General features: G+C 32.1%; 1 protein-coding gene and 1 long non-coding RNA gene across 2 annotated transcripts in view; one reads left to right on the top strand and one right to left on the bottom strand.

The window, feature by feature from the left end:
* LOC126740184 (uncharacterized) overlaps positions 1 to 25,754 on the top strand; it is a 180,102-nt gene that overhangs the window by 56,927 nt on the left and 97,421 nt on the right. The window contains exon 3 of the mRNA XM_050446115.1: positions 4,556 to 4,732. Coding sequence (XP_050302072.1) covers positions 4,556 to 4,732 — 177 coding nt within the window. The remainder of the gene's footprint in view (positions 1 to 4,555; positions 4,733 to 25,754) is intronic.
* Positions 15,235 to 15,733, bottom strand: LOC126740186 (uncharacterized). Its single transcript, XR_007661809.1, has 2 exons — positions 15,515 to 15,733; positions 15,235 to 15,450 (listed from the first exon to the last, which is right to left on the bottom strand). It is a non-coding gene; the product is annotated as an uncharacterized LOC126740186 (long non-coding RNA).

The following is a 25,754-nucleotide window of genomic DNA, read 5'->3' as shown; positions in this document are numbered from 1 at the left end:
CAGTATCATACATCTTGGTCTTAAACATGCCTGTCTCAGCGAGCCGCCGATGAACCGTAATAAACTTTTTGTATCCAGGATGCTGTCGTTCGGGATAACGTTCATAATACAACCGCGAGGCTGCTCGGGCATTGCGGTTTGTTGCTCCGTATGCCAAATGCATATCCGCCAATTCTTGATTAGTAAAGTTTTCCATTAGCAATAAATGTTTAAAAATTGTAAGCTATAAAATTTTTAAACATGACATCTTTCAAGTCATTTCTCAACATTGATAAGCGTTGATTTTTAACAATTGTTGTTATGGTATCATGTAAAAAAGGTAAAAATAAATGCAGCAGATCCTATTTAGGTAATTAATATTTTTTATAAATTTTAACGCATCTTAAAGTCGTAGTGGCGTAGTGACGCATTTCCGGACATGGGTTCGTATACTCAAATGGATTCTTATGTTGCACTGAACAACCCCCAGAAGTTTGATCCCATAGTTCTGAAAAACCCTATATAAAATGGCAAAAATGCTGTCAAAACTTACATCTGCTTCACACAAAGTTACGGTATACCTCGCCGGTTTTTCTGCCAGAAATCCCGGTCCGATTAGAAAGTCACCTATAATTCCCACCCAAACGTTTTACGAAAACTGATGTTGAGAGCGATCTTTAGACGCCTCATTTGGATTTTCTTTTGCCCAAACATGGTTAATGTGAAAATTCCTTATTGCATTTTTTGAGAAACTGGATTTGACTAATCTCTACTGAACGACTATCTCTACTGATTCTGATCTTATGTCCTAGATATTTATAGGATCTCACTTGGAAGATCTCTTTTCACTGTACCAGAAGGTTTTGACTAGGCACAAGGTTTGTCATGAATTCCGTTTTTGTTGCGTTGATTTTGGAACCAACTTTGTGTGAAGCAGATCTCAGTTTTGACAGCATTTTTGCCATTTTATACAGGGTGTTTCAGAACTATGGGATCAAACTTCTGGGGGTTGTTCAGTGCAACAAAAGAATCCATTTGAGTATAGGAACCCATGTCCGGAAATGTGTCACTACGCCACTACGGGCCTAAGACGCGTTAAAATTAATAAAACACATTAATTGCCTAAATAGGATCTGCTGCATTTATTTTTACCTTTTTTACATGATACCATAACAACAATTGTTAAAAATCAACGCTTATCAATGTTGAGAAATGTCAGAAATGACTTGAGAGATGTCATGTTTAAAAATTTATAGCTTACAATTTTTAAACATTTATTACTAATGGAAAACTTTACCAATCAAGAATTGGCGGATATGCATTTGGCATACGGAGCAACAAACTGCAATGCACGATTAGCATCGCGGTTGTATTATGAACGTTATCCCGAACGACAGCATCCTGGATACAAAAAGTTTATTGCGGTTCATCGGCGGCTCGCTGAGACAGGCATGTTTAAGACCAAGATGCATGATACTGGTGTTGCTCGAACCATAAGAACGGTCGAATTTGAAGAAGACGTGCTTCAGCGAGTTGCCGATGAACCATTAAATAGCACACGTGACGTCACTAAGAATATGAATATGAGTAACGCTTCTGTCTGGCGGGTACTACACGAGCAACTCAATCCTTACCACTTCCAGAAAGTTCAAGGTATGACTGCAGCCGATTATCATCCTAGAGTTCAATTTTGTCGATGGCTTCTGGATCATATCATTGCACAGCCAAATTTTTTACGATATGTTTTGTGGACCAATAAAGCCTCTTTCACAAAAGACAGTATTTTTAATAGTAGGAATAGCCATGTTTGAGACGAAGAAAATCCTTATGCAATTTTTCCAAGAAAACATCAGAATCGTTAGTCTGTCAACGTATGGGCAGACATTGTTGATGATTATTTAATTGTGCCATACCTTCTACCGGAACAGTTAACAGGACCTATTTATCTGCGTTTCTTAGAGGAAGTTTTCCCAGAACTCCTTGAAAATGTTCCACTAAACGTTAGACAGCAAATGTGGTTTCAGCATGATGGAGCGCTGGCTCACTTTGCTGTACAAGTACGCGAGTATTTGGCTCAGCGGTTTGGCCACCGTTGGATTGCCAGAGGTGGAGCAGTTTCTTGGCCTCCTAGGTCACCCGATTTACCGTCGCTCGATTTTTTCTTGTGGGGACATGTAAAGTCTTTAGTCTACAAAACTCCAGTAGAATCAGAGCTAGACTTAATTGGACGAATAACAGCAGCATTTGAAATCATTCAAAACGAAAATCAAATTTTTAGTGTAGTCTGCCGAAATCCTGTGCGTCGTTTAAATCGGTGTATTGAGGTTGGAGAAAGACATTTTAAACAATTGTTGTGATGGTATCATATACAAAAGGTAAAAATAAATGCATCAGATCCTATTTAGGTAATTAATATTTTTTTTTTTATTTCAACGCGTCTTAGGGCCGTAGTGCCGTAGTGGCAAATGGATTCTACTATTGCACTGAACAACCCCTAGAAGTTTGATCCCATAGTTCTGAAACACCCTGTATAAGCAATTTGGTATCAATACAATGTCGTCGGCGAATTGGATGAAAAATCTTTTTCATCGCTTTTTATACCTAGACTCTCAGGCTTAATATTTTTGAACGTATATTACAGGAGCATGGTAAACAGCTTAGGCAAGATTGTGTCTCTGTGTCGAACTTCACGTTGTATCTTAAATTTATCGGTCTTCTCATATACTCTTTTACTTGCTATTGCGTGGTTGTAGATATGTTGTAGCATGACAGAGAATCTACTGTCAACTCGGCAGTCAGCTACTGCATTGAATATCTTGTTATGTTATCTTGTTATGATAGAGTAAAAGGCTTTTCCATAGTCTACAAACATTAGCATGAGCAGTTTTTATATTTGACGGACTTTTCTATTAAGATTTTAATAACCTGCAGATGGTCATTAGTTTCGTACTCAGCCCGAAAATCTGCCTGTTCTGAAGTCTGATAGGAGTCAATTTTAGATTTAATTTTGATAAATAATTTGTAGAGGGTTGACAGTAAGTTAATTGATCTATAGTTGTTTAGGTTGAAAATATTTTCCTATTTGTGCAAAAAAACTATAATGGCATTTTTTCAGTCTGTAGGGGCTATTGCTTCTCTAATACTTTTATTAAAAAGAACTGTTATTGCCTTCAGTAATATCTCTTCCCCTTCCTTAACTGCCTTGATCACAATACAGGAGCTTCTTTATCAGGAGCTTCACCATTCTTTTTCTCTGATAGTGATTTCTTAACTTCCCATGTAGTTTTTTTCGGCCGTTCTTCCGATCCCTGATTAAGGATATGAGGGATTATCTAGTGGTTCTTTTCTTCTGATCTTACGCTGCACAGATTTGAATTAAGAAGTATTTTGAAGTATTTTATTTTTTCCAGGATTTTTTTTAATCAGTGGTGTATTTCCCACCTTTACTCTACAGTACAATCTCTATTTTTCCTTTTAAAAGTTTTTTCTTAAGTACTTTCATTGTTTTATTCTCTTTAATGGTCTCTCGCATCTTTTCGAATTGTCTTTTTTGTATTTCTATTTAACTATCTCAATTGGTTTTCATTTTTTCAGGTTTTTCTGTAACATTCATCATCTCTGTTTCATAAGATGTTTTGTACCTATGGTACTGGTTTGGTCTTTCGTCTTTCTTATTTACCTTTGACAGTATTTTAACAGTCTTCTTGCCAGGCGACTTCTCTCGAATCTCTTATGAAGGAATGCAGTATTTTTTATATCCATTTCATTTGTATTTTCTTGCTGGTTGATAGATCCTTGGTATTCACTACTATTTTCGACTATAGTCCATTTATTGACTTTTGTCATAGTAAGTGTTGCAAGTAAGCCTCTTTCTCTCCTTACGTTCATTCTTGTTGTGGCTCTGACCATTCTATGTTCTCTATCTACCGCCAGCCGATTTAGCACTTTAACATCTTGTACAAGTCCCTTTTTTTCGGTGATGAAATAATCGATCTCGTTTTTTTATATGTCCGTCAGGGCTGTTTCATGTTCGTTTTCGATGTTTGGCCTTTATAGCGTACTTGAACATGGTGGTCAAGAAGTAACTGTAGTAGAAAATATCTTACAACAGAAAATATGTGTCTTCATTTTTCTCGCCTACTTTCATGTTGTCTAGAGGAGAACTCGCTTTCGCTCTGCTTATTACTAATTTTCGTAATAAATAAATAAAACCAACTGGGCGTATTTCGGTGTAAAAATCAAAATATATTAGCTAAGCGCTTTTCGTTTTACAAATAAACCATGGTCAAAGTAGCCTTATCAAAGGATATAGGGAACAAAGCGAAAACGGATGGGACATTTGTAATATTGACTTATAAATAGATAAAATAACAATGTTCTCAGTCTAACAACTATATCTTAAACGGAAACAAAATTTCATTCTTATTATTACCGATTTAGATATTAACTTTTTAAGAGATAATTATCTTTCAAAAAAAAACCATTTTTTTTAATTTCTTTTCTATTTTCAAATTGTATTTTTTAAATCTTAATTTACGATTTTATTATTAATAATGTATTGGTTTGTTTGTTTTAGGATCCAGGGCCAGTTTTGTTTCCCACTAATCCAGAGGATGAACAACCTTCTGCAGTTAACAATAATAAATATAATATTGTCACCCTCAATGACCCTAGCCCAAACCTTGTTGATAACACTTATCAAAGAGTCACTCAGAAGATCAAATATCTTTTAAATAAAAAGTATGGAAGTAGGGTAAGTACTTGCCAGTGGATATATCATAGAAAATAAGGTAGCAAATTGCTTAAAATCATCATCATATCATATGTTACGTAAAGTATTTTAGTGTTATATTAGCATATTTCCTTTCTAAAGATAATTCGCGGATGCATGTGAAAAAGGTGTTATGTCATTTTTTTGTCAAAACTGGTTTATGTCAGAAGCCGAATTTAAAAACCCTCCTTTACGTATGGGAATAACGAACTAAGTCATTATATACGCGTAAGCCAATTTTTTTTAATGTGTCTAACGAGATAAGTTACACTTTTATCGTGTAAAATGCTCTATGTCAGACATACTACAAATGCATTTTAGTTTTTTTGCAATCACGCGTGAAAAGGGATTTAAGTCAAACATATGGCTTATTTCACAGCAAAATATTTAACACCTGTTCCAGTTCCTATATCTAGTGAAAAGAAAAGTAATCTTATAGATCTGCTGCCATACATTAGCGACACTTTTGCGGATTTTTATAAAAATTTGACCACCATCAAAGACAAAAATGCTGATACATATCCTGATGCAAGTTCAGATGAATCAAGTGATGAGTAATATTTTGTTCCTCTTAAAATAATTTGAATATGTTCTTTGTTTTAAAATTAAATGCTTTTAAGTTGAAGAAACAGTTCATTGCTTGAATTGGAGTTTAAAGTTAAGGTAAGTAAAACTCTTTAAGTCGTCTTCCAATATTTAATAAATTTAGAAAAATGTATATATATTCTCTACATGTTTCGAGAGTGTAAACTCTCATCTTCACGAGAATAACTACAAAAGTAATGGTCTTAAACTAATATAAGTACAAACGCAAAATGATGGAAACTTACCCTTGCACTGACATTTTCGCAATAATGCCACACCTTCTTATGATAAACCATATAGATTACCTTTTTCACAAAAAGATAAAATACATAAAAAAGTAACTAAAATGTGCCAAGATGGTATAGTTGAAAGGGCACAAAGTAAATGGAATTCTCCAGTTTTATTGGTTCCAAAAATAGAAACTGAAGACGAGAGTTTACACTCTCGAAACATATGTAGAGAATATATATAAATTTTTCTAAATTTATTAAATATTGGAGGACGACTTAAATAGTTTTACTTACCTTAAATGCTTTTGTTGGTACATTAGTTAATTAAAATAATATTTCCAATCCTTTGTTTTTTTTTATTGTGTAAAAAGAGTTATGTCAAAATTTTAAGAGATCTAAATATTGTAAGTCAAAAAAAATGTAAATACTATTTTATACCAAACACTAGAAAAGTTTATTTACTTTACAATAAAAATGCTCCTTTTATACTACTTGATTCTAAGCAAAAAAAAATATATGTTTAAAGTTTTATTCACAGACCAAAATAACACTTCAAGTGCGAATTACTGAAATTCGCTATTTTTGACATACAACTTTTTTCCCATGCACCCGCGAATTATTTTGCCATCATATTCACAACAAATTTTCTGATTTTAGAGGTTGAAGTAAACCTCTAAAATCAAGAATTAAAGAGACAAAAAAACGTCAAAATGTCGGCGAGATGTCAATAAATAGTAAAGTGTGTTAATAAATATTTTATTAAAAATTTATAGATTTGTCACTGAACATCTGCTTTTTATTATAAAGGTTATATATCTGTAAATCAACAAATTAATGTTGCGTGCTGGCTCTTATGGCCGATATGTGAATCATATTATTAGGCAGGTGATTCTTTTGCTTAATTTTATGACTAATTAATTATATAAAATGTATTAAACATTTGTCCTAAATTGTCATATTTCAACATACAAGTTTTAAAGGTATTTATATTCTAGTTTTACAAAATTTCTTTATGAAGGTATTTGACATGATTAATTCGTCTTACCTAAAGTGTAATTTTTATGCCGAAAAGATATATTTGGTAGATTTAATAAGTCACTTCGAACAATCCTTTTTGAGATAATCAGATTGAAAAAAAAGGAGTAAGTATTGGACAAAGGTTTTTTTTTCTAGGCGTGGAATATTTCTACAAATTCAAAAACGGCTAATTTTTATCAAATAGAGGGTGTCCAGTTTAAAATGTTTCACACGGGGATATGGAAAATCGAGTAAAATTCAGGTTCATTTTCAAATTATGAAAAATACGATATATTGAGTGTTTTATTCTCTATCGTCAAAATAAAGTGAAAGCTGACGAAATATATGTCAATAAATATTTAGAAAGATGATTCCCTGATAGAGCTGTGTTAAGGTGTCTAAAAAACAAATGTGTAACTTACGGGAGTAATGAGAGGAAAATGAAAAACAAACTTCTACGCGAAAATAAAGAAAATTTAGTAATGTAAAGTGTGGTTGAGATACTTCGTACGTCTTTAAATCAAATTAAAGCTACAAGAGTACTTTAAACCGTTATAAATATCATCCCTATCATAAACGGCCCTGCTAAGAACTCCAGAATGACGACGCGGTTAGAAAAATCCCATCTTGTTAGTGGTTTATTCAAAAAAAAAAAACGAGATACTAAACTTTTAATTAAGAGTCCTGCGATAGTCAATCTACTGTGGACTATTTTATCGTAAAAATACCGTTTATTGTTAAGATGTTCTAAGAGAGAACTTAAAAATGCAGAAATTGAACTCAAATTGAACTTATTTCTTATCCCTGAAAATTTCGTTATTGTATATTTCATAATAAACAAGATATAAAGGATTTCATAAACCGCACTTTTTTCTTTTTTACCCTCTATAATTGTGGCTATACCGAATTCAAAGAACTAGATGACAGATTATTTATAGGCATTTAATTCCGCAACTTTTTCCCTAGTTAGTCTGCTCTGTTACTTATACACTTATACAGTTTTCAATATTTCCATGTACCTTATTCCAATTCCATTATCCTGTAGTCTATTGCATATAATATTTTGTTTATTAACGTTTTTTTGAAAAAATATATTTTTTCAAAGTGTCCCATTGGCTCTTCTTATAATTAACATTTTACGAAATTATATATTTCACTTGGTAGATCCCATATCTCGGCCCGGCCAACAAAGGTCTTGGATGCAAAAATTACTATACGTATTATCAATCAATACACTAGCATAAACAAGTTTTAAGTCACGAGTTAAAAAGAGAAAAATAGCATTTCACTTAGTCCTATAATAACTACAGTTCCACCAAAATTAACTGTAAAGGTTACTGCGACTTGAGTTTTATTGCATTTTCCCATTCAGCGACAAGCGTACGTAGAAATGATTCCTGATTACGTTATTTTTTAGTTTATAGTGAATACAAATTAAACCACGAATAAATTATAACTTATCCTTTATCGCGTATACATTTTAATAAGCAATAAAAATGGACTGTATTTTACAATTACATAAAACGCGGATCAGTCAACAAAAGCCTATGCATCAGGGAAACCACAGAACACAAATATATAGAGAAGTGGTGGTTGCATACAAACTGATAGAAATTCCTCTGACAAATCAGGTAGTGTCCTATTGCTTGGCAAAACTGTTGTAACTAACTTGACAGATTGTCGTGCCTAGTTGGACCATTGAAAATGGTAGAAAGACGTGGCCAAATTAAGGCGGGAAATCAAATTTCAATATTTTTAATCTGATAATCTTATTATTTAAGTAATATCTAAAGCAAACGCCTAATTAAAAAGGTTACTTATAGAGAAAGGGGCCTTTTTGGTGTTGATCAGAATAAAAATAAAATTCTTCAGCCTTATTTTACATATCTAAATGATTTAATTTACTGCAGTAATCAAATAACAATAGTCTACTACATAACACCAATTACAAAATGGAAATAAAACAATATTTTGCTTTAATACATTTTTATTATTTAATTTTCCTGAAAAAATACTTAAAATAATATAAGTAATTTACTATAATTTATTATAACAGACTTTATATCTTAGAATATTGAAAGGCCTTTCAATGAATTTCATTGAAGGCCTTTCAATGTTCTAAGCTTTATATAAATTAGAATTAATAATGTTTAAAAGTATTTTGTTAACACTGTTCACCATTCTGGGTGCTCAGTTTTCTTTTTCTCTATACATATGTCTTGTCTGAGTGAACACAAGAAGTTGTATGACGAGCATAAAAGAAAAAAAATAGGCAGTGCAAACCTTATAAATAAATTCACTTAATGATTTATTAAATTTATGATAATGATTTATTTAAAAAAAATTAATAAATATTTAAATAAATATCGTAGTGTAAAGCCAGCAGTATCAGTAGTATCAGCGTTATTAAAATTTGTTGGAGAGAACTGACAGGAACAAATTCTGTAGCTCAAAGTCTTAATAAAATTTACATTGCATATCTCTCTCCATATTTTTCTCGTAATGGGGAATGAAGGAATTTTAAAAAATCTCTTCTTACTATGTTTATGCGAATCACTTAAAATATAAATACTCTTACATGAAGGTAAAAGTTTACAGGAAAATTTTAATCAACTCTTTAATTGTGGAAAAGAAAATGACATTTTGTAATATGTATTTATAATAATCAAGTTAAAAATTAAATACTTGAAAAGTGAACCTTTTTCATTGAAAGCAACTGAATTTGATTTTATTAAAGACTAAAGATTGACAATAGCAAAATATAATAGTAATAAATAAAATCGGATTTTCTTACCAGAAACGTGGAATTGCTTGCTGCAAATCAATTAAAACATTACCCCCAATATTGAAAAAGAACTTTTTTAAAAAAAGTCATGAATTTTAAATAACATTTTTAAAACAAATAGCAAACTCAACCCACGCTTCCAGCAATCATTGAAATGAAACACAAACTCAAATGGTATGACAATGACAAATAATGTTGTATCAGTCAATGTCAACAACTGTCTGTCAGCTCCCTGTCAATTTTGCCAAGCAAGATGGCCGACATACGATTCCGATTGTCAACATACAAGCTTCATACATGTGAAGGAAACACGGAACGCGATGACACTCGACGTCGCCGCTGACAGTTCAATTACTGCTAATAGGGATCGGTTATAAGAATGGGGACGGATAGCGATAAAATATTTTTCCCAACAGAGTACATTGTCAATACACACTTGGGCTGTTGAGACTCGTCATGCAACAATCTAGTCCCAGGCCGTATAGGATGTCCTCTTCTTCTGATGGGCAGTAACTATATGACACCTGAGACAATGGATTAAAAGGAATTTGTGACCCATATCGCAGGCAGATACGAGTGGCAGGACTCCAATGGGCCTATATTGCTAAACAGGGATCCATCTGATATAAAAATTAATTCAGAATAAACAACAAAGCTGGTGTAGGGTTCTGTGAAGAAGCCTCAAAAACCAGAACATACTCGCTGGGGAAGCATGCTACAGTCTTCAAGGCTAAAGTTTTCACTGTGTTAAAATGCGGATAAAAAATCCTAATTTGTGGACACCGTAATTCCGGCGTATCAGGTTATTAAGGCAATTACGACCAAAAATGTGAGCTCCAAGCCCGTACTAGTGTGATAAAAAATATGGAAGTAAATTGGGCTGCAGTGTTCAGCTTGTGTGAGGGCCTGGCCACTCAGGCTATGCTGACATGCTGCTATATTGGGACCCTTGCTAGACAGGGATCTGTAAAACGACTGGGAGGCCCCAAACTTAAAATCGGTATAGCCAAATGTGTATATATTTCGGAGTTCCTGGCAGTCATGTGCGCAAGGTCAAATATCTGGGTAATATCTACAGTTTATCCAGTGACTTTAAGTCTTCCAAACCAAAGTATCTCACTGGTTTTTCAAAGGCTATTGACCCTGATAACCCCTTGGTGCGAATGACAGGTCCATTAGGAGATGCTATGTGTATCAGCCTCTTTGACTGCCCACTGACTTATAATTCCATTTCAGCATTGTAATCCTCTTTTTAAACTAACGCTTCATCTATGCATTTCTTTTATGGTTTGCTTTTTGCTGTATATTGTCTAATTTATTTATATATGCAAACTAGCCAACCATAACCTCGTTTAATTCTTATGTAAGAAAAGAAAGGAATTAGTCCTGAAATAAAGCAGTTCTTACTACCTCAATTCTAATTTCCAAAACGGATGTGAGGTTATATGCTTGAAGCTATTTAGCAAGATCCTATGGTCAACACAATGCTTTACCAATTACAAAAAGGAACTCTAAAATCCTGATCTTATGCTCTTAATAAGCTTATAAATAATGTTAAGTATACTCAAGGCTGGACCTTTATTTTAACAAAAAGTAAATTTTTCTTAGGAAAATAGACTACTACTTTTGTCATTTAGCTATATGGAATTAAGATTCTCTTTAGTATGTTTTCGCTCATCTGATTCTATTTGCCCCAATGCTCAGTTACCAAAAAAAAACTGCACAACAATAGTATTCCTTTCTTTGAGATTCTTTATAATATTCGAAAGGTAAACGCAAACGCTAAGACATTATAGACACAGAAAACCTACGCATTGCTATTCAGCGTAAAAAATATCAGTCAACTGAAGTTAAAATCGGTTATTGACGGATCGGTTGAAGCTTCTAACAGCCATAGCTCTTTAAAATATTTACGCCTACAAGAATAAAATTCTCTATAAAAAATCACATATATCCCAAAATCTCTTTCCGGCCCAACAATTGCCAAAGAGACACTACTACCTTACATAACCAATCTGACTGACGTCCCTCAAAATTACTTTTAATATTTTCTACAGCATATTAATTATTATTAAAAATAGGCGTGGCTGTATTATGCGCACGATGTATATATATACTCATGTTGTTTACATATACATTGTGCAGATAAACAAAAGATGAAAATATTCAGTATATTAAGTACATGAAAAAGTAACACTGCGTTGTTGCAAAGATCAAATAGTCTATCCCTAATAATACTATCGAAATTAGACACTTTGTACAAGAATGAAGTTACGAAAGTGGCCACAGGACTTGTGTGAATCAATATTTATAGCCCTATATAAAAAAGGACCACACACGAACTGCAATAACTAGAGGACGATTGCACTGATGCCACACATCTGCAAGGTATGAAATAATTAATGAGAAATTTCTTAGCTTTTTTTTAAACTCCAAAATATAAAACATTCAAATTCTTTTTGACATTTGTTTTATTCAAATATTTTATAATTTATCATATAAAAATTCGCATTATCACTTAGAAACAACTACTCTATATGGCATTCCCTCTTAGTTGCCGGTCAAGCAGTAATGATCCTCCAAAATATCAAAAAACCTAAGGAATGAAAATATCAATATCATCGTACGTGAAGAGTCTTTGTAATTACAAATCTTGTGAATCTTTGATTTCCAAATATAAAAAAATCAAGTATTCCTTGTTTTTCTTCTTCACTCAAATGACTTAAATATTTTTTGAAGCAACTAAGAGAAAAACAATAATAGTTTTAAATAGTAATCTAGTTTTAATAATATCGACTTCAAAATGTAGCTACAACATACCATTAATGACCAGCAACTACTTTTGAAGGAATAACTTTGTTATAATAATTTACATGCTGCAGTCCTTGCACTTCTGCCTTTTTTATAACATTTATTTTATATTCATCAATATGAACGACACCTTTTTTTCTGAATTTCTACTTCAGTTTCTGAACTGGAACTCATTTTTTATCTTGATACAAATGAGTTCCATGAGTTGGGGCCAGCAGACGTATAAATAATCTCAGATACGAGAATAATATCTCCATCATACCATCAAACGAGGAAGAACTAGAAACGATCATGAATAAACTAGTAGACGCCAGTAGATCCTACGGCCTAAAAATTAACGAATTTAAGACAAAAGTAATGGATATAGATGACATGTATACCTAATACATGAATGTATATCATGTATTAGGTATATCATGTATAGGTCATCTGAGAACCGCAAAACCGAAGGAGATTGCCAATGTCATGAACTGCAACCATATAGCTGACAAATTTTGGAAAGAAACAACTATAACTGAGAACAACAAATAAAGATTAATACAAGTGCTAACCTTTTCCATAGCAGCGTACCAAGCCAAGACTTGGACAATAAAAAAAACGGAAAAAAACAAAATCAATGTTTCTTATGTGGAAGCGTACCGACGCATGATATGCATACTATGGACTACATACCGCAAAAACCAATCAATTAATAGAAGAATTCGGCGTAAAGAAAAGGCTGATCACGACCATATCTCAGTCGTACCTAAGACTCTTTGGACATTTGGCGAGGCATGATAATGCCATGAAATCCTTGGGAATTCGAGGGAAAATGGATGAGTCTCAAGAAATAATACTTCCAACTGAAAAGAAAATATTAAGATATGAGCTAGGCAATCCTAAAGATGCTTTTTAACCCTAGATATGTAAACTAATTTTTAATCAAGAAAATAAAATATGACTTATAAAAATCAAGTTATTATTACATCTAATATTATTACTGTAGTGAAAGTTTGTTGTATTAAGTGAAGAAAAAAGTTTAAAAGAAAACAGTACGATTGTTAGCTTGACCAAATGACGATAATACCAGGACAAACATTACACCTACCATCAACACTTCAACTTGACTTATGATGCCACCATATTACTGCGAGGGGTAAACGGACTTAAGAAAGACCTAGATGAAAGAGGTCTCTGCCTTATATACCAAAAAATACCCATTTTTGATACAAAGAAATTATCTATAAGTCTATATGTATATTAAAATTTACTTTTGGCCAAAACTAAACTTTTATAACTTTTAAAAACACATTTTTTAACTTTACATTATTATTAAAACTTTTTACTATTCGGTTAATACGATTCAGGGCTGCAGTACTAAAAGTCCCATATAACAAAATTCATTTACACCTGTAAAATGCGAACACATCGGGGGGGCAGTGCCTCTAAATTGACCGGACGCATTTTAACAGCAAATTGGCCTGTCCTGGTAAAGGTTTTTAGTGTCGCCTGCGTCTGTTTAATACATTTTTATTTTTCGGAAAACCCGTGGAATTTTGGGGACCGTAATTAGCGTAACTTCCGCGAATAATTTAAAAATACAACACCGAGTGGGTCGACGTTGTCCTATGTTTTTTTTTCGAGTCGCAACAGAGAGAAATGAGCTTTGGGATATTTTTTAATTTCGATTTAAATGGGATTTTTGCAAATGCAAAATTTAAAAAGTTTGTTTGGCGTATTGGATTTTTTTTAAACAATGTACCACTTTTAGGCTCTAGCTACCATTCAATTAAATAAAACTTTTAATTTAACAGTAAAATGCATTTAAAGTTCCATATTTTTTCAATATTAACAGTTTTCAGAGATAAATGGCTTATTAGATAGATTATATTAGGTATAGTTGCAAAGAAATAGATTTTCAGAACGGTTACAGAAGCTTAATTTCAATTAATTATGAATCTCTTATACAAAAGGGAAATTACGGATGGCCATGATTTTTCTTATTAGAGGTAATGTAAAGTTCTAATCTAATTATATAAAACTTTAAAAGAAAAATTTGCCTGTTAGTATACTACCTCACAACCGAAAAAAAAATTCTGGTAATAATTATTATATTAGGAGTATCAATTTTCAACCTTATATGTAACGGATAAAATAGTTGTAGACGAGAGAGTTAAATTGCGAATAGCACTGGATATAATAACTTATTACTGATTTTTATTAAGTATGGTGTTTCTTCGCTGGATAATTGCTTTATACGACCCAAATGACAAAAATATATAAAGCTTCATACCCCGAAATAAAATTATATTACTTTAGTCCATAGCTCCAATAACCGAGAATTATAATAAATTATCGAAAATGTCACCTTAATTGCAGGTGTTTTAATATCTTGAATATCATTTTGTATAGTAGTTTTAGAGGGTAATTAAAATATCGTTAACCCTTAACTATCTATATAAAACGTATTAATTTTTTACCATAAAATGGAGACAAAAAATAAATTTGCTTAGAAGGTTTACAATTGCCTAAACTGCGAAACAAAAAAATGTACCTAATTATGTAAAGTCTAAAAAGCTCTTATTAATGACAATTCTGCTGTTAAATTCATACTCTCAATTATATAAAAATAAAACGCATCGCTCTCCTGGTTTTATTACCAGTGTTTTCAATGAGTGTTCTGCTGACATTGATAGCTCAGGCAATAGGTGGGGTCAATGTTATCTATTACATACGATATACCGTGAAACGGGGCTAAGTGAATCAAAATAAACTGTGATTTATTTTAGCCATCGCTCTGAGGTAAAATGTATCAACAAAAAATAATAAAAAAGAAAATAAAATACAATCTTCGAAAAAAAACTTCAAAAGTAAAACAAAGATGGTCTATATTCTATATAGACCATCGACACAAATCTAATAAGAATCTACGTATATAGGAGGTTCACTTTCCGCAGAATTCTACTTAGGACATATAGGACTAATAGACATTTTACGTCATGTATTTTCCCTAATAATATGACGTATCTAGGATGTTTACATGGCTTCTTTTCTTGTGTAGTAAAATGTTTTCGGGAGAAAAAATAACTTTTTATTTATAAATTGTAAAAAAACTGAAAACATATTGGTTATGAAAATAAAAAATATAAGACAAAACATGTATATGTCTAAAAAACAAAACAAAAAATTAATCTTTAAGATAATACAAAAAAAAACATTTGTTCTTCGTAACCATTGTGAATACAGTCTTCAATTTTTTTTTGCTCTTCTAATCCCTGCTTGTAGTGCTGCACCTTAAAATAAGCAGTGATTAATTAAGTAATTCATTACTCCTAAAATGAGTAAATTTGCTCTTACCATGAATTGAGCTAGATCGTAGTAGATCGTTCCTTTTACTGAGTGAACAGTAATACTAAATTCAAATGTAATAAAAAATGTTATTATTAGCTAATAAATCGAAAATTCACGAGAATGCAAACTTCTATTACAAAGTACAAAATGCAAAACTAAAGTCTAAATTTCAAAGGGACAACCAATATTGTCAATAGCCAAGCCGACTGAAAGAAGGGCGTTCGTTATCGCATCTCTTGCTTGTCTTTAACACTGTCAACAGTGTCAACTCCCTCATGTTGCCAATTACTTATTTGACAGTCAGTGGGGGCAACGAAAACACTGGGTGGCTTTTGTGATGGATTTTGAGAATGTTAATAAAATATTATGACAACTACTCCATTATATATAGTTTTTAGATGTTTTGAAAATCCCATATCAAATTACTTTTCTACCAGATTAAAATATAAATTAATTTAATTTATAAAGTATATTAGACCTTTGGAAAGAAGGCAGCTCAATTTGACAGTTGTTGTCTAATTTATACCGAATTTGTTATCTTTTTTCTATCAAAGCAAAGAAGCACGTAAAAACTGTATCCTACTAAAATCAGAAATATTGAAGGCAAAAAACACGTATATATGAAAAATAAATCCTTCTTGGCATATAGTTTTATATGGAACTTTATTATGGTTTTTATAACGGACGTAAGGATATAAATATGACATAAAAACTACATACCCAGGACGTACGATGCTGTTTGGGTTAAGCTTAAGGGTTTATATAAAACTAAAACTAAAAAACTTGGTTTAAAAAATGCCACTTTTGATAAAAAAACTTAAATTTCTCACTCAAGTCTATGTAAATCCTATTACAGATCTAACATCTGTATTTTTCAAATACAGATTTTCGCTTAATACAGGCTGTTGGCTATATTATAAAGAGGGTTTGCTTTGATACCTTCTTCGAATTGTACTGAAAGGTACACCAAGTCTTTCAGAAGCTTATTTAATGGACACATTACCTCGTCTATTCGCTACCACTGCTCGATGAACATTTTTCTGGTCATAAAAGACCGAATTTTTTCTTCTAAATTCTTGGCGTGATCAAAAGAATCTTCTCCTCATCGTGCCATCAGCATAGCATTACATGTTCGATTTAACCTAACTTGCCTTAGTTTTAAACTTTTAATAAATCCACATTTACCGAAATATCTATCATTGAGCTGGGTAACCTAATTAAATCGTTAAAAAACAAAAATAGTCGTAACTTTTATGGAATGAATACTATGTTTACTAAACATATGGTAAATATCATTATTATCATATACCCGTTAGTAAAGCTTCTAAATTTGTGTATAAGCGACTCCGTTTTTCCCACTGTCATTAAAATCTCTAGAGTTACACCGGTTAATGTAAAAGGCCCTCACAATGATCAGACCAACTCTAGACCTATATCAATAGTTCCTATTTTATCAAAATTCTTTGAAAAAGCCCTAAGATTTTTAGAATTACAGTTTTTTTTTTACTTCAATGGTTTTTTTAGTAATAAACATTTTGGCTTTAGAAGTGCTAAATCAACAACAATGGCAATTATTCACTTTATAAAAATAATAAAAGATGGTCTTAGAAAAGGGGAATTCACTGGAGCCACATTTTGCGATTTGAGCAAAGCTTTCGATTGTGTCGCCTTTAAAACACTTGCAATGAAATTGAGATATTAAAATTTTTCGATTAGTAGCATAAAATTAACAGAATTCTATCTCTCTGGCAGATCTCAGTGGTTAATTTGAATGGCTTACTACAATCTGATCTTGCAGAATTAAAATTTGGGGTTTCTCAAAAATCAGTGCTGGAACTTCTACTTTTTTAATATACATAAATGAAAAAAATAAATAAAAAAGGCATATGCACTTGGTGATTTAAACATGAATCTACAGGAGACATAATCGAAGGTTTTAGATGTGTTTTATTCTAACCAATTAAATATAAATGCAGGTAAACACCAACAACTGTACATATCTACTCGTAATTTAGATTTGGCGAATATTGGTAATGTACCTGTTATCTTTGTTCGCATAGAAATTGATTCCAAGCTCATGGAAGTAAGTAGATGTAATCTACATGTGCATGCCAAGCAACAAGAGGATGCCTGGCCTTACATATGCCCTGGCCGTATTTTCTTTCTTCAAAAAAAGACCGTTAGGATCTTGGAAAACCTAGATTTTAACTGTGTCTTTTTTATATATTTAGTATTGTCTATCGCATCTCAGAGCCAACATTAATAACCACGAAACTTTTGAGGATTTGAATAGTGAAATCCACATTTCACTAGAAACAATACTAATCTTCATAGAATTCATCGCATAAAAACTGGGGTTTCTTTTTAGGGCCCCATGTCTTATAAGAACTTGCCACTTCAAATTAGAATATTGCCTTTCAATAAGTTTACGGTAGTGTTAAAAAAATATCTTGTGACTAAGAGTTGTTTTAGTATTGATGAATATATCAATAATAACTTTACGGACCTTACAAGCTATGCATATTAGATTTAAGCTTGTGTAAGTGTGCCTTTGCTTTTCGCCAATATGTAATTTATTGACAAGCTTTTATGTTAGCACCAATAAAGTTCTTTGTCCTTGTATTTAATATTTTTTCATAGCTCTTATCTTAATTTTACATTATTTTTTATTCAGGGTCTTTTAGGGTACGAATTTAAATTGATTAACGGTTTAAGTGTATATTCCACCACAAGCGGCTGAAACTTTTTTGTGTTTTATTTGGTGTACGTCACTTTTGGGCGGAAATATCTTTTTTCACCTTTTTTGCTTAAAAAAGGTAAATTGTCAGTCAGTCAAAAGCTAGATACAGTACAGTTGAAAATAGGTTTATTTAACTAAACTTCCCTTAGTAAAACAAGTACTTACCAGTTAATAATAACTGAGATACAGGGTAATAAGTTAAGAAAATAAGTCACATTTTGCTCAAGATTTTCTTGCTGCTATCAAATTTCAGTTTTTTTTTTGGGATGAGAAATTCAAATTTAATAGCAGAGCAGTTGTATTTTCTAGACGGCGCAACAGGCATTTTGCCTTTAAATGCCTACAACTTCAGTTATAATAGTATAAAATTATTGACTAAAAGTAGCGTCCTTAGTAAGTAGCGTAGATGGAGTTCGCAAGTTTAGGAGCAAGAAATCAAAAACTTCCTTTTTTGGTGAAAGGTGTCTTTGGAGTCAAACGCTTTTGATCGGACTGATCATTTGGTTGTGCTTAAAAAATTGTGCGCAGTTTTAGTAGATCTCTAAAATTGTACAGAAGAATTAACAGTCTTGATGATAATGTTTTTCTTCAAGAACAATTAAACATCCTGCATGAATGGTGTGTACCAACCAACAAACTTGAATTAAGTATTTCTTAATATAAAGTGGTGACATTTACTCTAAAGAGTGAATCACTATTTTACAATTATAATAATAATCATGCAAATCTAGTGCATTGCAAAAGTATAGTGGACTTAGGTGTCATCTTTGATACTCAATTAACTTTTATTCCCCACATGCAATAATTGTATCATAGGCAAATAAAGTTTTAGGATTCATAATGAGAAATTGCAGATTATTTACAAATATCAAGTCCCTTAAAATATTGTTTTACGTATTGATGCGGTTAAGGCTTGAGTATTGCTGACTGGTATGGAATCTTATCTACCAGGTTCATATTGATGCCCTGGAGTACGCCCAAAGAAGATTTCTTGAGTTTTTGTATTTTAAAGAGAGTGGTGTTTATCCGGAAGGGCAATTGATAATACCATTTTGCTATGACAGTTTAACATTGATTCACTAGACTTCAGAAGATGACTTATATCTCCTAATTTTCTTTACAAACTCCTTCATAACGAAGTTAATTCTTATTTATTATTGATGGTAAACTTTTCGGATACCACGCATGAATTCGCGACTTCCCACAACTTTATATTATAGGGCTTTGAGAACCAATGTCGCTAAAAAATTACCCGTTTTTATAATATTTCTTATTCGTGTCACGTGCATTTCTGTACTCTTAAGCATCTAATATTATTGTTAGGTAATCTTTAGCTTAGGCATGATTTTATTCTTTTCTTTTATTGTTATTTTAGTTCTTATTAGTTTTATTCTCGTAATTTGAAGACGAAGTTTTCCAAATTTCTAACAACGTTATTGTATACATGTGCTGGTCTTTTATTGATATAGCGTCTAATTTCGACTTTCAATGCTTTGATGGTTGCACGCTTATTGAAATAAACCTGTGACTTCAGATAACCCCACACCCAGAAGTCTAAAGAAGTTAAATCGCAAAAGCGTAAAGGCCAATTCTAGTCATCAAATCGAAAAATGACACGACTAGGAGCAAATTCGTGATATTGTTAATGACACGATTTACAATGTGATATTTCTACCTATTAACAAAACCATGGAAGTGAAAATGTGCTTCACAATAAAAATGATTTTGTTTGCAAAATCAGCATGTTGGTTAAGGATCTAATTGGTGAATTCTCTTCGCTATTTATGGTCTGCTGGTAGAAGTGATTGAGTCAATTGGATTTTGTAGACATGCAGATGTAAACCTTTAGTGAGAATTCGCTGAAAAGTGCTTGTTGAAATGTTCAATGATGAACCGGCCTTGCTATTATACTCTTGCGAGCTGCAGTGATGTTTTGTTTTGAACAACCTTTATGAGCTCATATCGTGTGTTCCACATCACTAACCTAATCAGTACTTTCGAATTCTTTGAAAATTTTTGTCACATTTCAGTCGTTGTTACAATGTCAGTGAGTGCACACGTATGTGCTTGTTACGCCGATAATTTTATCGTAAATTCAAAGTTAGTTACTTGCACATTTTGTAGTCAGAATTATTATTTTCAATGCGTGCAGTTGAAAGATTATTTATATAAAACAATTCTTGAGTATAGGTAGAAAAGTTTATAAAGAACCGGCTGCTCAATATGCGCACAAACCCATTTTTCAACACAAAATCGATAGAAAATCCGGTGGCGGAGAGAAAAGACGACCGCAATATATTTTCTCTCGCTTCTTATTAAAGAAACCGCAAGAACAAAGCAGCCGCCGTACTTCGTTTCTTTGTACCTGCCGGGAATTTAAAGCCTATGACGTAGCCTGAAGGCCTACTCAGTGTCGTCTCGTACGGAAAGTGAGTTAATCATGTTATAAGGCATTTAAAATCTGTTGTGTGTTTTTTTTAAAGTATAATAGTGAAATAGACTATAGTTTTTTTAGTTAGACTATCCGATTTTTATTGTAAAAGGTAAGTAAAATTGGTTTAAATTATTCAATTGTCTAATAATTTAAAATTAATTACATGTATAAAAATAAATGAAAATTAATTACTGTTAAAAATTATATTATTTAAAATATACTTTGATTTTGAGTGACAAAATAATAGGTATTTAACTTGTAGGTAAATATGTACAGCCTAGAGTGTGCATGTGTATATTCATTTTTTTACTTTTTAATTTTTTTTTAGATGTCACCTAAGAAAGTAGGCAAACAGGGACAAATAATTCACAGCCAAGGGAGAGAGATTATTCCAGTTAATTTCAAATTTACTACCTAATTCCGTCCTAGTATTAGACAATGCAGCTTATCGCAATGTGCCTGTAGTCAAGAATGTTACATCTGGAAATAAAAAGTAGGAAATAGTTGACTGGCTCAAGGAACGTAATTTTACATTTGATGCAAAACTCACCAAGACAGAGTTATATGAAATAGTGTCTGAAAATAAAAAAAGTATGTAACTGTACTGTAAAAACCAAGTTGGACGACCTAATGGAAAAGCATGGACATATTGTATTACGTTTGCCTCCATATACCACCCAGAGCTGAATCTGATAGAAAAAATTTGGGCAACTGTTAAGAATTGGGTAGCAAACAGAAATTCCACTTTTAAATTGGCGGATGTCGAAACTTTGACAAGGCATAAATTTGCGGAAATTTCGAATGATGAGTGGATAAATATTTGCAACCATATAGACAACATAGAAAAACAATATTTCAAAAGTCATCACCTTTTTGATGAAGCATTGGATTCTTTAAAATTTACAGTAAATACAGGCTCATCTGATAAAGAGATCGAATGGTCTTCATAGAATGAATCTGATTTAGGTTGTAATACACTATCTGATAGTGAATAAAAATATATAATATGTAAAATAATGAAATAAAACTTTAATTATATTTTATTATAAAGAATAATTTTTAGCTACCTATTTGAAGTCCTGTTTTAAAAATAATTAGCGAACTGCATCCTCCTGTAAGTAAAACTATTTTTTATGGGCACATCACAATGCTAAAAAATATAATTTTAATTTATCTACATTTGTTTAAACGAATCTCGGAGCAATTAAATTCAAATATATGCATTCTTAGTTGGTATTTCAACTAAATCAAACGCACTTATAATATTGCTAGCTATACCTACTAAAAATCTAGGGCTATTTAAACTCTAGTACAAATAAATAATAATAATTTCAACAAGTGTGCCGCCTCCACTGTCTTCAGACCTCGACATAGTCATCGGACCCGATCGATAGAATAACGAGATGCGCGGATTTTGCCGCCTGTTGATGTCACCGGTTCTTTATAAACTTTTCTAACTATATACCAATTTATTTTGGTATTGTAATGAATGTGTTATATTGGTTGATGATAGACTGAACATTAAAAAAAATGACAAACTTAGAACGAGAAGCGGAGGAAAATAAAAAAAACAACAATCAAAATTCTCAGATTGGAAACTATACCAACAATAGAAAAAATGAAAACCTTTGTTAAAAAGAAAAAATGTCCACCATTGATAATTAAACCGAAAAATACCAACCAGGATAGTGCCACTACAAAAAACATTGTCACGCAAAAAATAAATCCGTTCGATTTATCCGTCAAAGTAAATAAATTTAAACCCGTGGATCAAGGTAGTATCGAGATCGAGTGTAATGATAAGGAATCTCGTAAAAAATTGCAAAACAAGGCGGTTGCTAAACTCTCTGAGAACTATACAATAGAAATTCCAAAAATAATAAACCCAAAGGTAGCATTGTTGGTATACAGGAAACATATTTAAATACAGAGGAGGACTTCATTCAGAGAGTAAAAAACCAAACATTCCTTTCGACATTTTATAAAAATATGAAATTTAAATTTAATAAAAAGTACCTACCAAAAAGTAAACACCTGTATAATGTTGTTTTGGAAGTAGAGCCAGAGGTATTTAAATGCCTGATCAGGCGTAAGAGAATGTTCATAAATTGGGAAAGCTTACCGATTTATGAATATGTTGGTGTCTTGCGTTGTTACAAATGTTGGAAATACGGGCATAAAGCTATATACTGCCGACAGCAACATGTTATTACAGTTGACTGTAAGTCAACTGTAAAGGAGTGCACTAACTTTGAAGATCGCAAACATAGAGTTTAGGCACACTGTTTTTGATAGGGACTGCGTGTATTATCAAAGGGCAGAGGAAAAAGCTAAATCTAAGACTCAGTACATATAGCCACTAAAGAATACACCCAAAGCTTCTTTGTCAATAGATAGTGTGTTGATTCTTCATATAAACATCCAAGGGCTCACATCTCACATTTTAAAGGTGAAATAATTGTTGCAGAGTTGAAACTCGTTAATTGTTTGTGTAAGTGAAACCCATATTACCCCAGAAATTGATTTTAAAGAAGTATCTGTACCTGGTTATCATGTAGTGATTTGCTACTCGAATAGCAGACACACTGGTGGTACCCTTATTTACATAAAAATAGCCTAAGCTTTACAATAGCTTGCAATGAGGCAGTTGATTACAGCTATTGGGCACTGTTTATAAAAGTGCATATAAAAAGGTAAACGCTGATGGTGGAAGCCATCTACAGATCCCCTAATGGAAACTGTAAAGATTTTTTAAATTACCTAGACATAAAACCTAATGACGAAATTTTTCATAAGATAAAGACCGTGATTTTGGGAAATCTGCATATAGACCTCATAAAAAACGACAGTGATGGACTTATAGATTATAGAAGCAGCAATAGAAAATCATAGAAGCAACTGGACATAAATTGTAAAAAAATAAACAAGAATTACTAATAAGTCGTCCACACTAATTGATCACATCATTACTGATGATTTTAATACCAGATATTTTCCATTGTTAATTGTCATATCTAGCGTAATAGAAGAATTAATAGGAGCAAACTGGAATTACACCTCCACTGATCTAAACACCATATACTTGGATTTTAAAAATATCATTCAAAAGGCAGTAATATACCCCAATTGTAAGCATGTTACAGGCATTAAACTGGTTGTCTGTCGGGCAGGTCATTAAAAAGACGAACTTGGTTTTAATATATAAAATAGAGCATGAACAAACACCAAAATATTTTAACGATTTTCTAAAAAAAAGATCAGGTTTTCATGACTACAATATTCGTTCGAGGCAAAATTATAACATACAGTCGGTTAAAATGAGAGCCTTACAAAAATATTTATTTTATGAGGGAGTTTTTTGGAGAATCATTAATGCCGAGTAATAAAGAGTGCACCTAATTTAAAATTTGTGCATTTTTAAAGGAAACATATTAATAAGATAATTTTTATATTTTGTAAGTAACAATATGCTTTGTAAAATTCTTTACTTTTGAATAACTAGCCAAGTGCCAAATAAATATTACTTATTTATTTTCCACATTAAATAAATTAGGAACATTAATTAGACTAACCATTGGACGCACTTTACGCATAGTGGCATTTAAACTTTCACACTTTTGATATTAACCTATGACAATTAAAACCCGCTGTCCTATTATGTAATGCTGCGTGCTTACTCCCTTTGATCTGTCAACTTCCGATCATGTCATACTGATACGATATTCTGACTGTCAATTTAAATCTTGCGCTCTTATTGAAACACCCTTTACGAGTATACGAATAACGCCTGCTTGTAAACTAATATTTAACCTTAACTTTACTTTACTTTAACTCATTTTGCGTTTTGTTCTGCTATACCGAGTAACATTTTATTCAATTAGTTTTGGTAAATTTTAGGCAAGTGGTTGCATATTAGGTAAAGTCGGAGGGATTGCAACTGGGAAAACTTATAATTTTAAAGCTAATTTCTGCCTAACATAAGCGGGTAAACTGGAAAATTGGTCAGAAATAAGTTCTCTTAGAACAAAGTTAATGCAACGAAATTGTACGGTATGAATATGCATAGGGCTCCACACGGCGAAACGTGCCGGCGACGTGTTGCTGGAAAACTTCTTCTTATTTTTGAATTTAAATTTTATATGGAAAGTTTATGATGTCATTTTAATAATTAATTACTGAAATGCAGTTAAACATTCATATTAAATTTACAAAGTATAGTATATAGTCAGGTAATTATTTTAGTCACCTGATCTTTCAAACAAAATTAGGATACATACTATAAGCTGCTGAATATATACATACATTAAATATTCTTGCAAAACTTCTGCTGGTGTTGCCTGTACATGAATATATTGAGCTTTTCTACCGCAAAATGCAAATATGCAAGGCAATAATCCGCTTAGTTCCACCTCCTTCGAATTTTCATTGCGACTTATCCTGCGAAATGTTGTGTGTATATAAAATTCCATCCCTGTTCCTTGCATCATTTTGTCAAAATCAGACAGCATATTGTAAAAGTTTGAGGTTTTTCAACATGAATAATAAAACGTGCATATGCCGAGCATTTATATAAATTGTCTGGAAGATTTTGCGTCTCAGGGGGCATGCGCACCGGTCCACGACTTTTATATTTTTATTATGATGAGCACGTCTGTATTGTCGTAATTCGACGTGACAAATGTTTTCTCCTTTTAAGATATGTTTGGCATAAAAATTATTTATTTTTTCAAATGTAGGGCAAAAGCCATAGACCTTGTATGAAAGTGAAAATGGTAGCGGTTATCATCAACTTAATAGTTTACTTTTTTCTTAAGGAAATTGGACTGGATTAAAATGCAGGGCTTTTCTTTAACAGAATCATAGTAAAAATGCATTAAAAGAACAGCTGTAGATAATAATCATTAGTCTGAAATAGTAGTGCCTCAATAAAAATCCTACATTTTACTATTGAAACAACATTTTGAAGTTGATTTTAGTTTTTTTGAATTGTAGGCTAAATGGTATTTGTATTTAATATACCATATCAGTGAAATAAATTTTTATAAACCATACAAGGCAAGCAATATTGAATT

This window comes from Anthonomus grandis, chromosome 9 (assembly GCF_022605725.1).
Source record: "Anthonomus grandis grandis chromosome 9, icAntGran1.3, whole genome shotgun sequence".
NCBI classification, from domain to species: Eukaryota; Metazoa; Arthropoda; class Insecta; order Coleoptera; family Curculionidae; genus Anthonomus; species Anthonomus grandis.
This window is presented reverse-complemented; position numbering and strand designations above follow the sequence as displayed.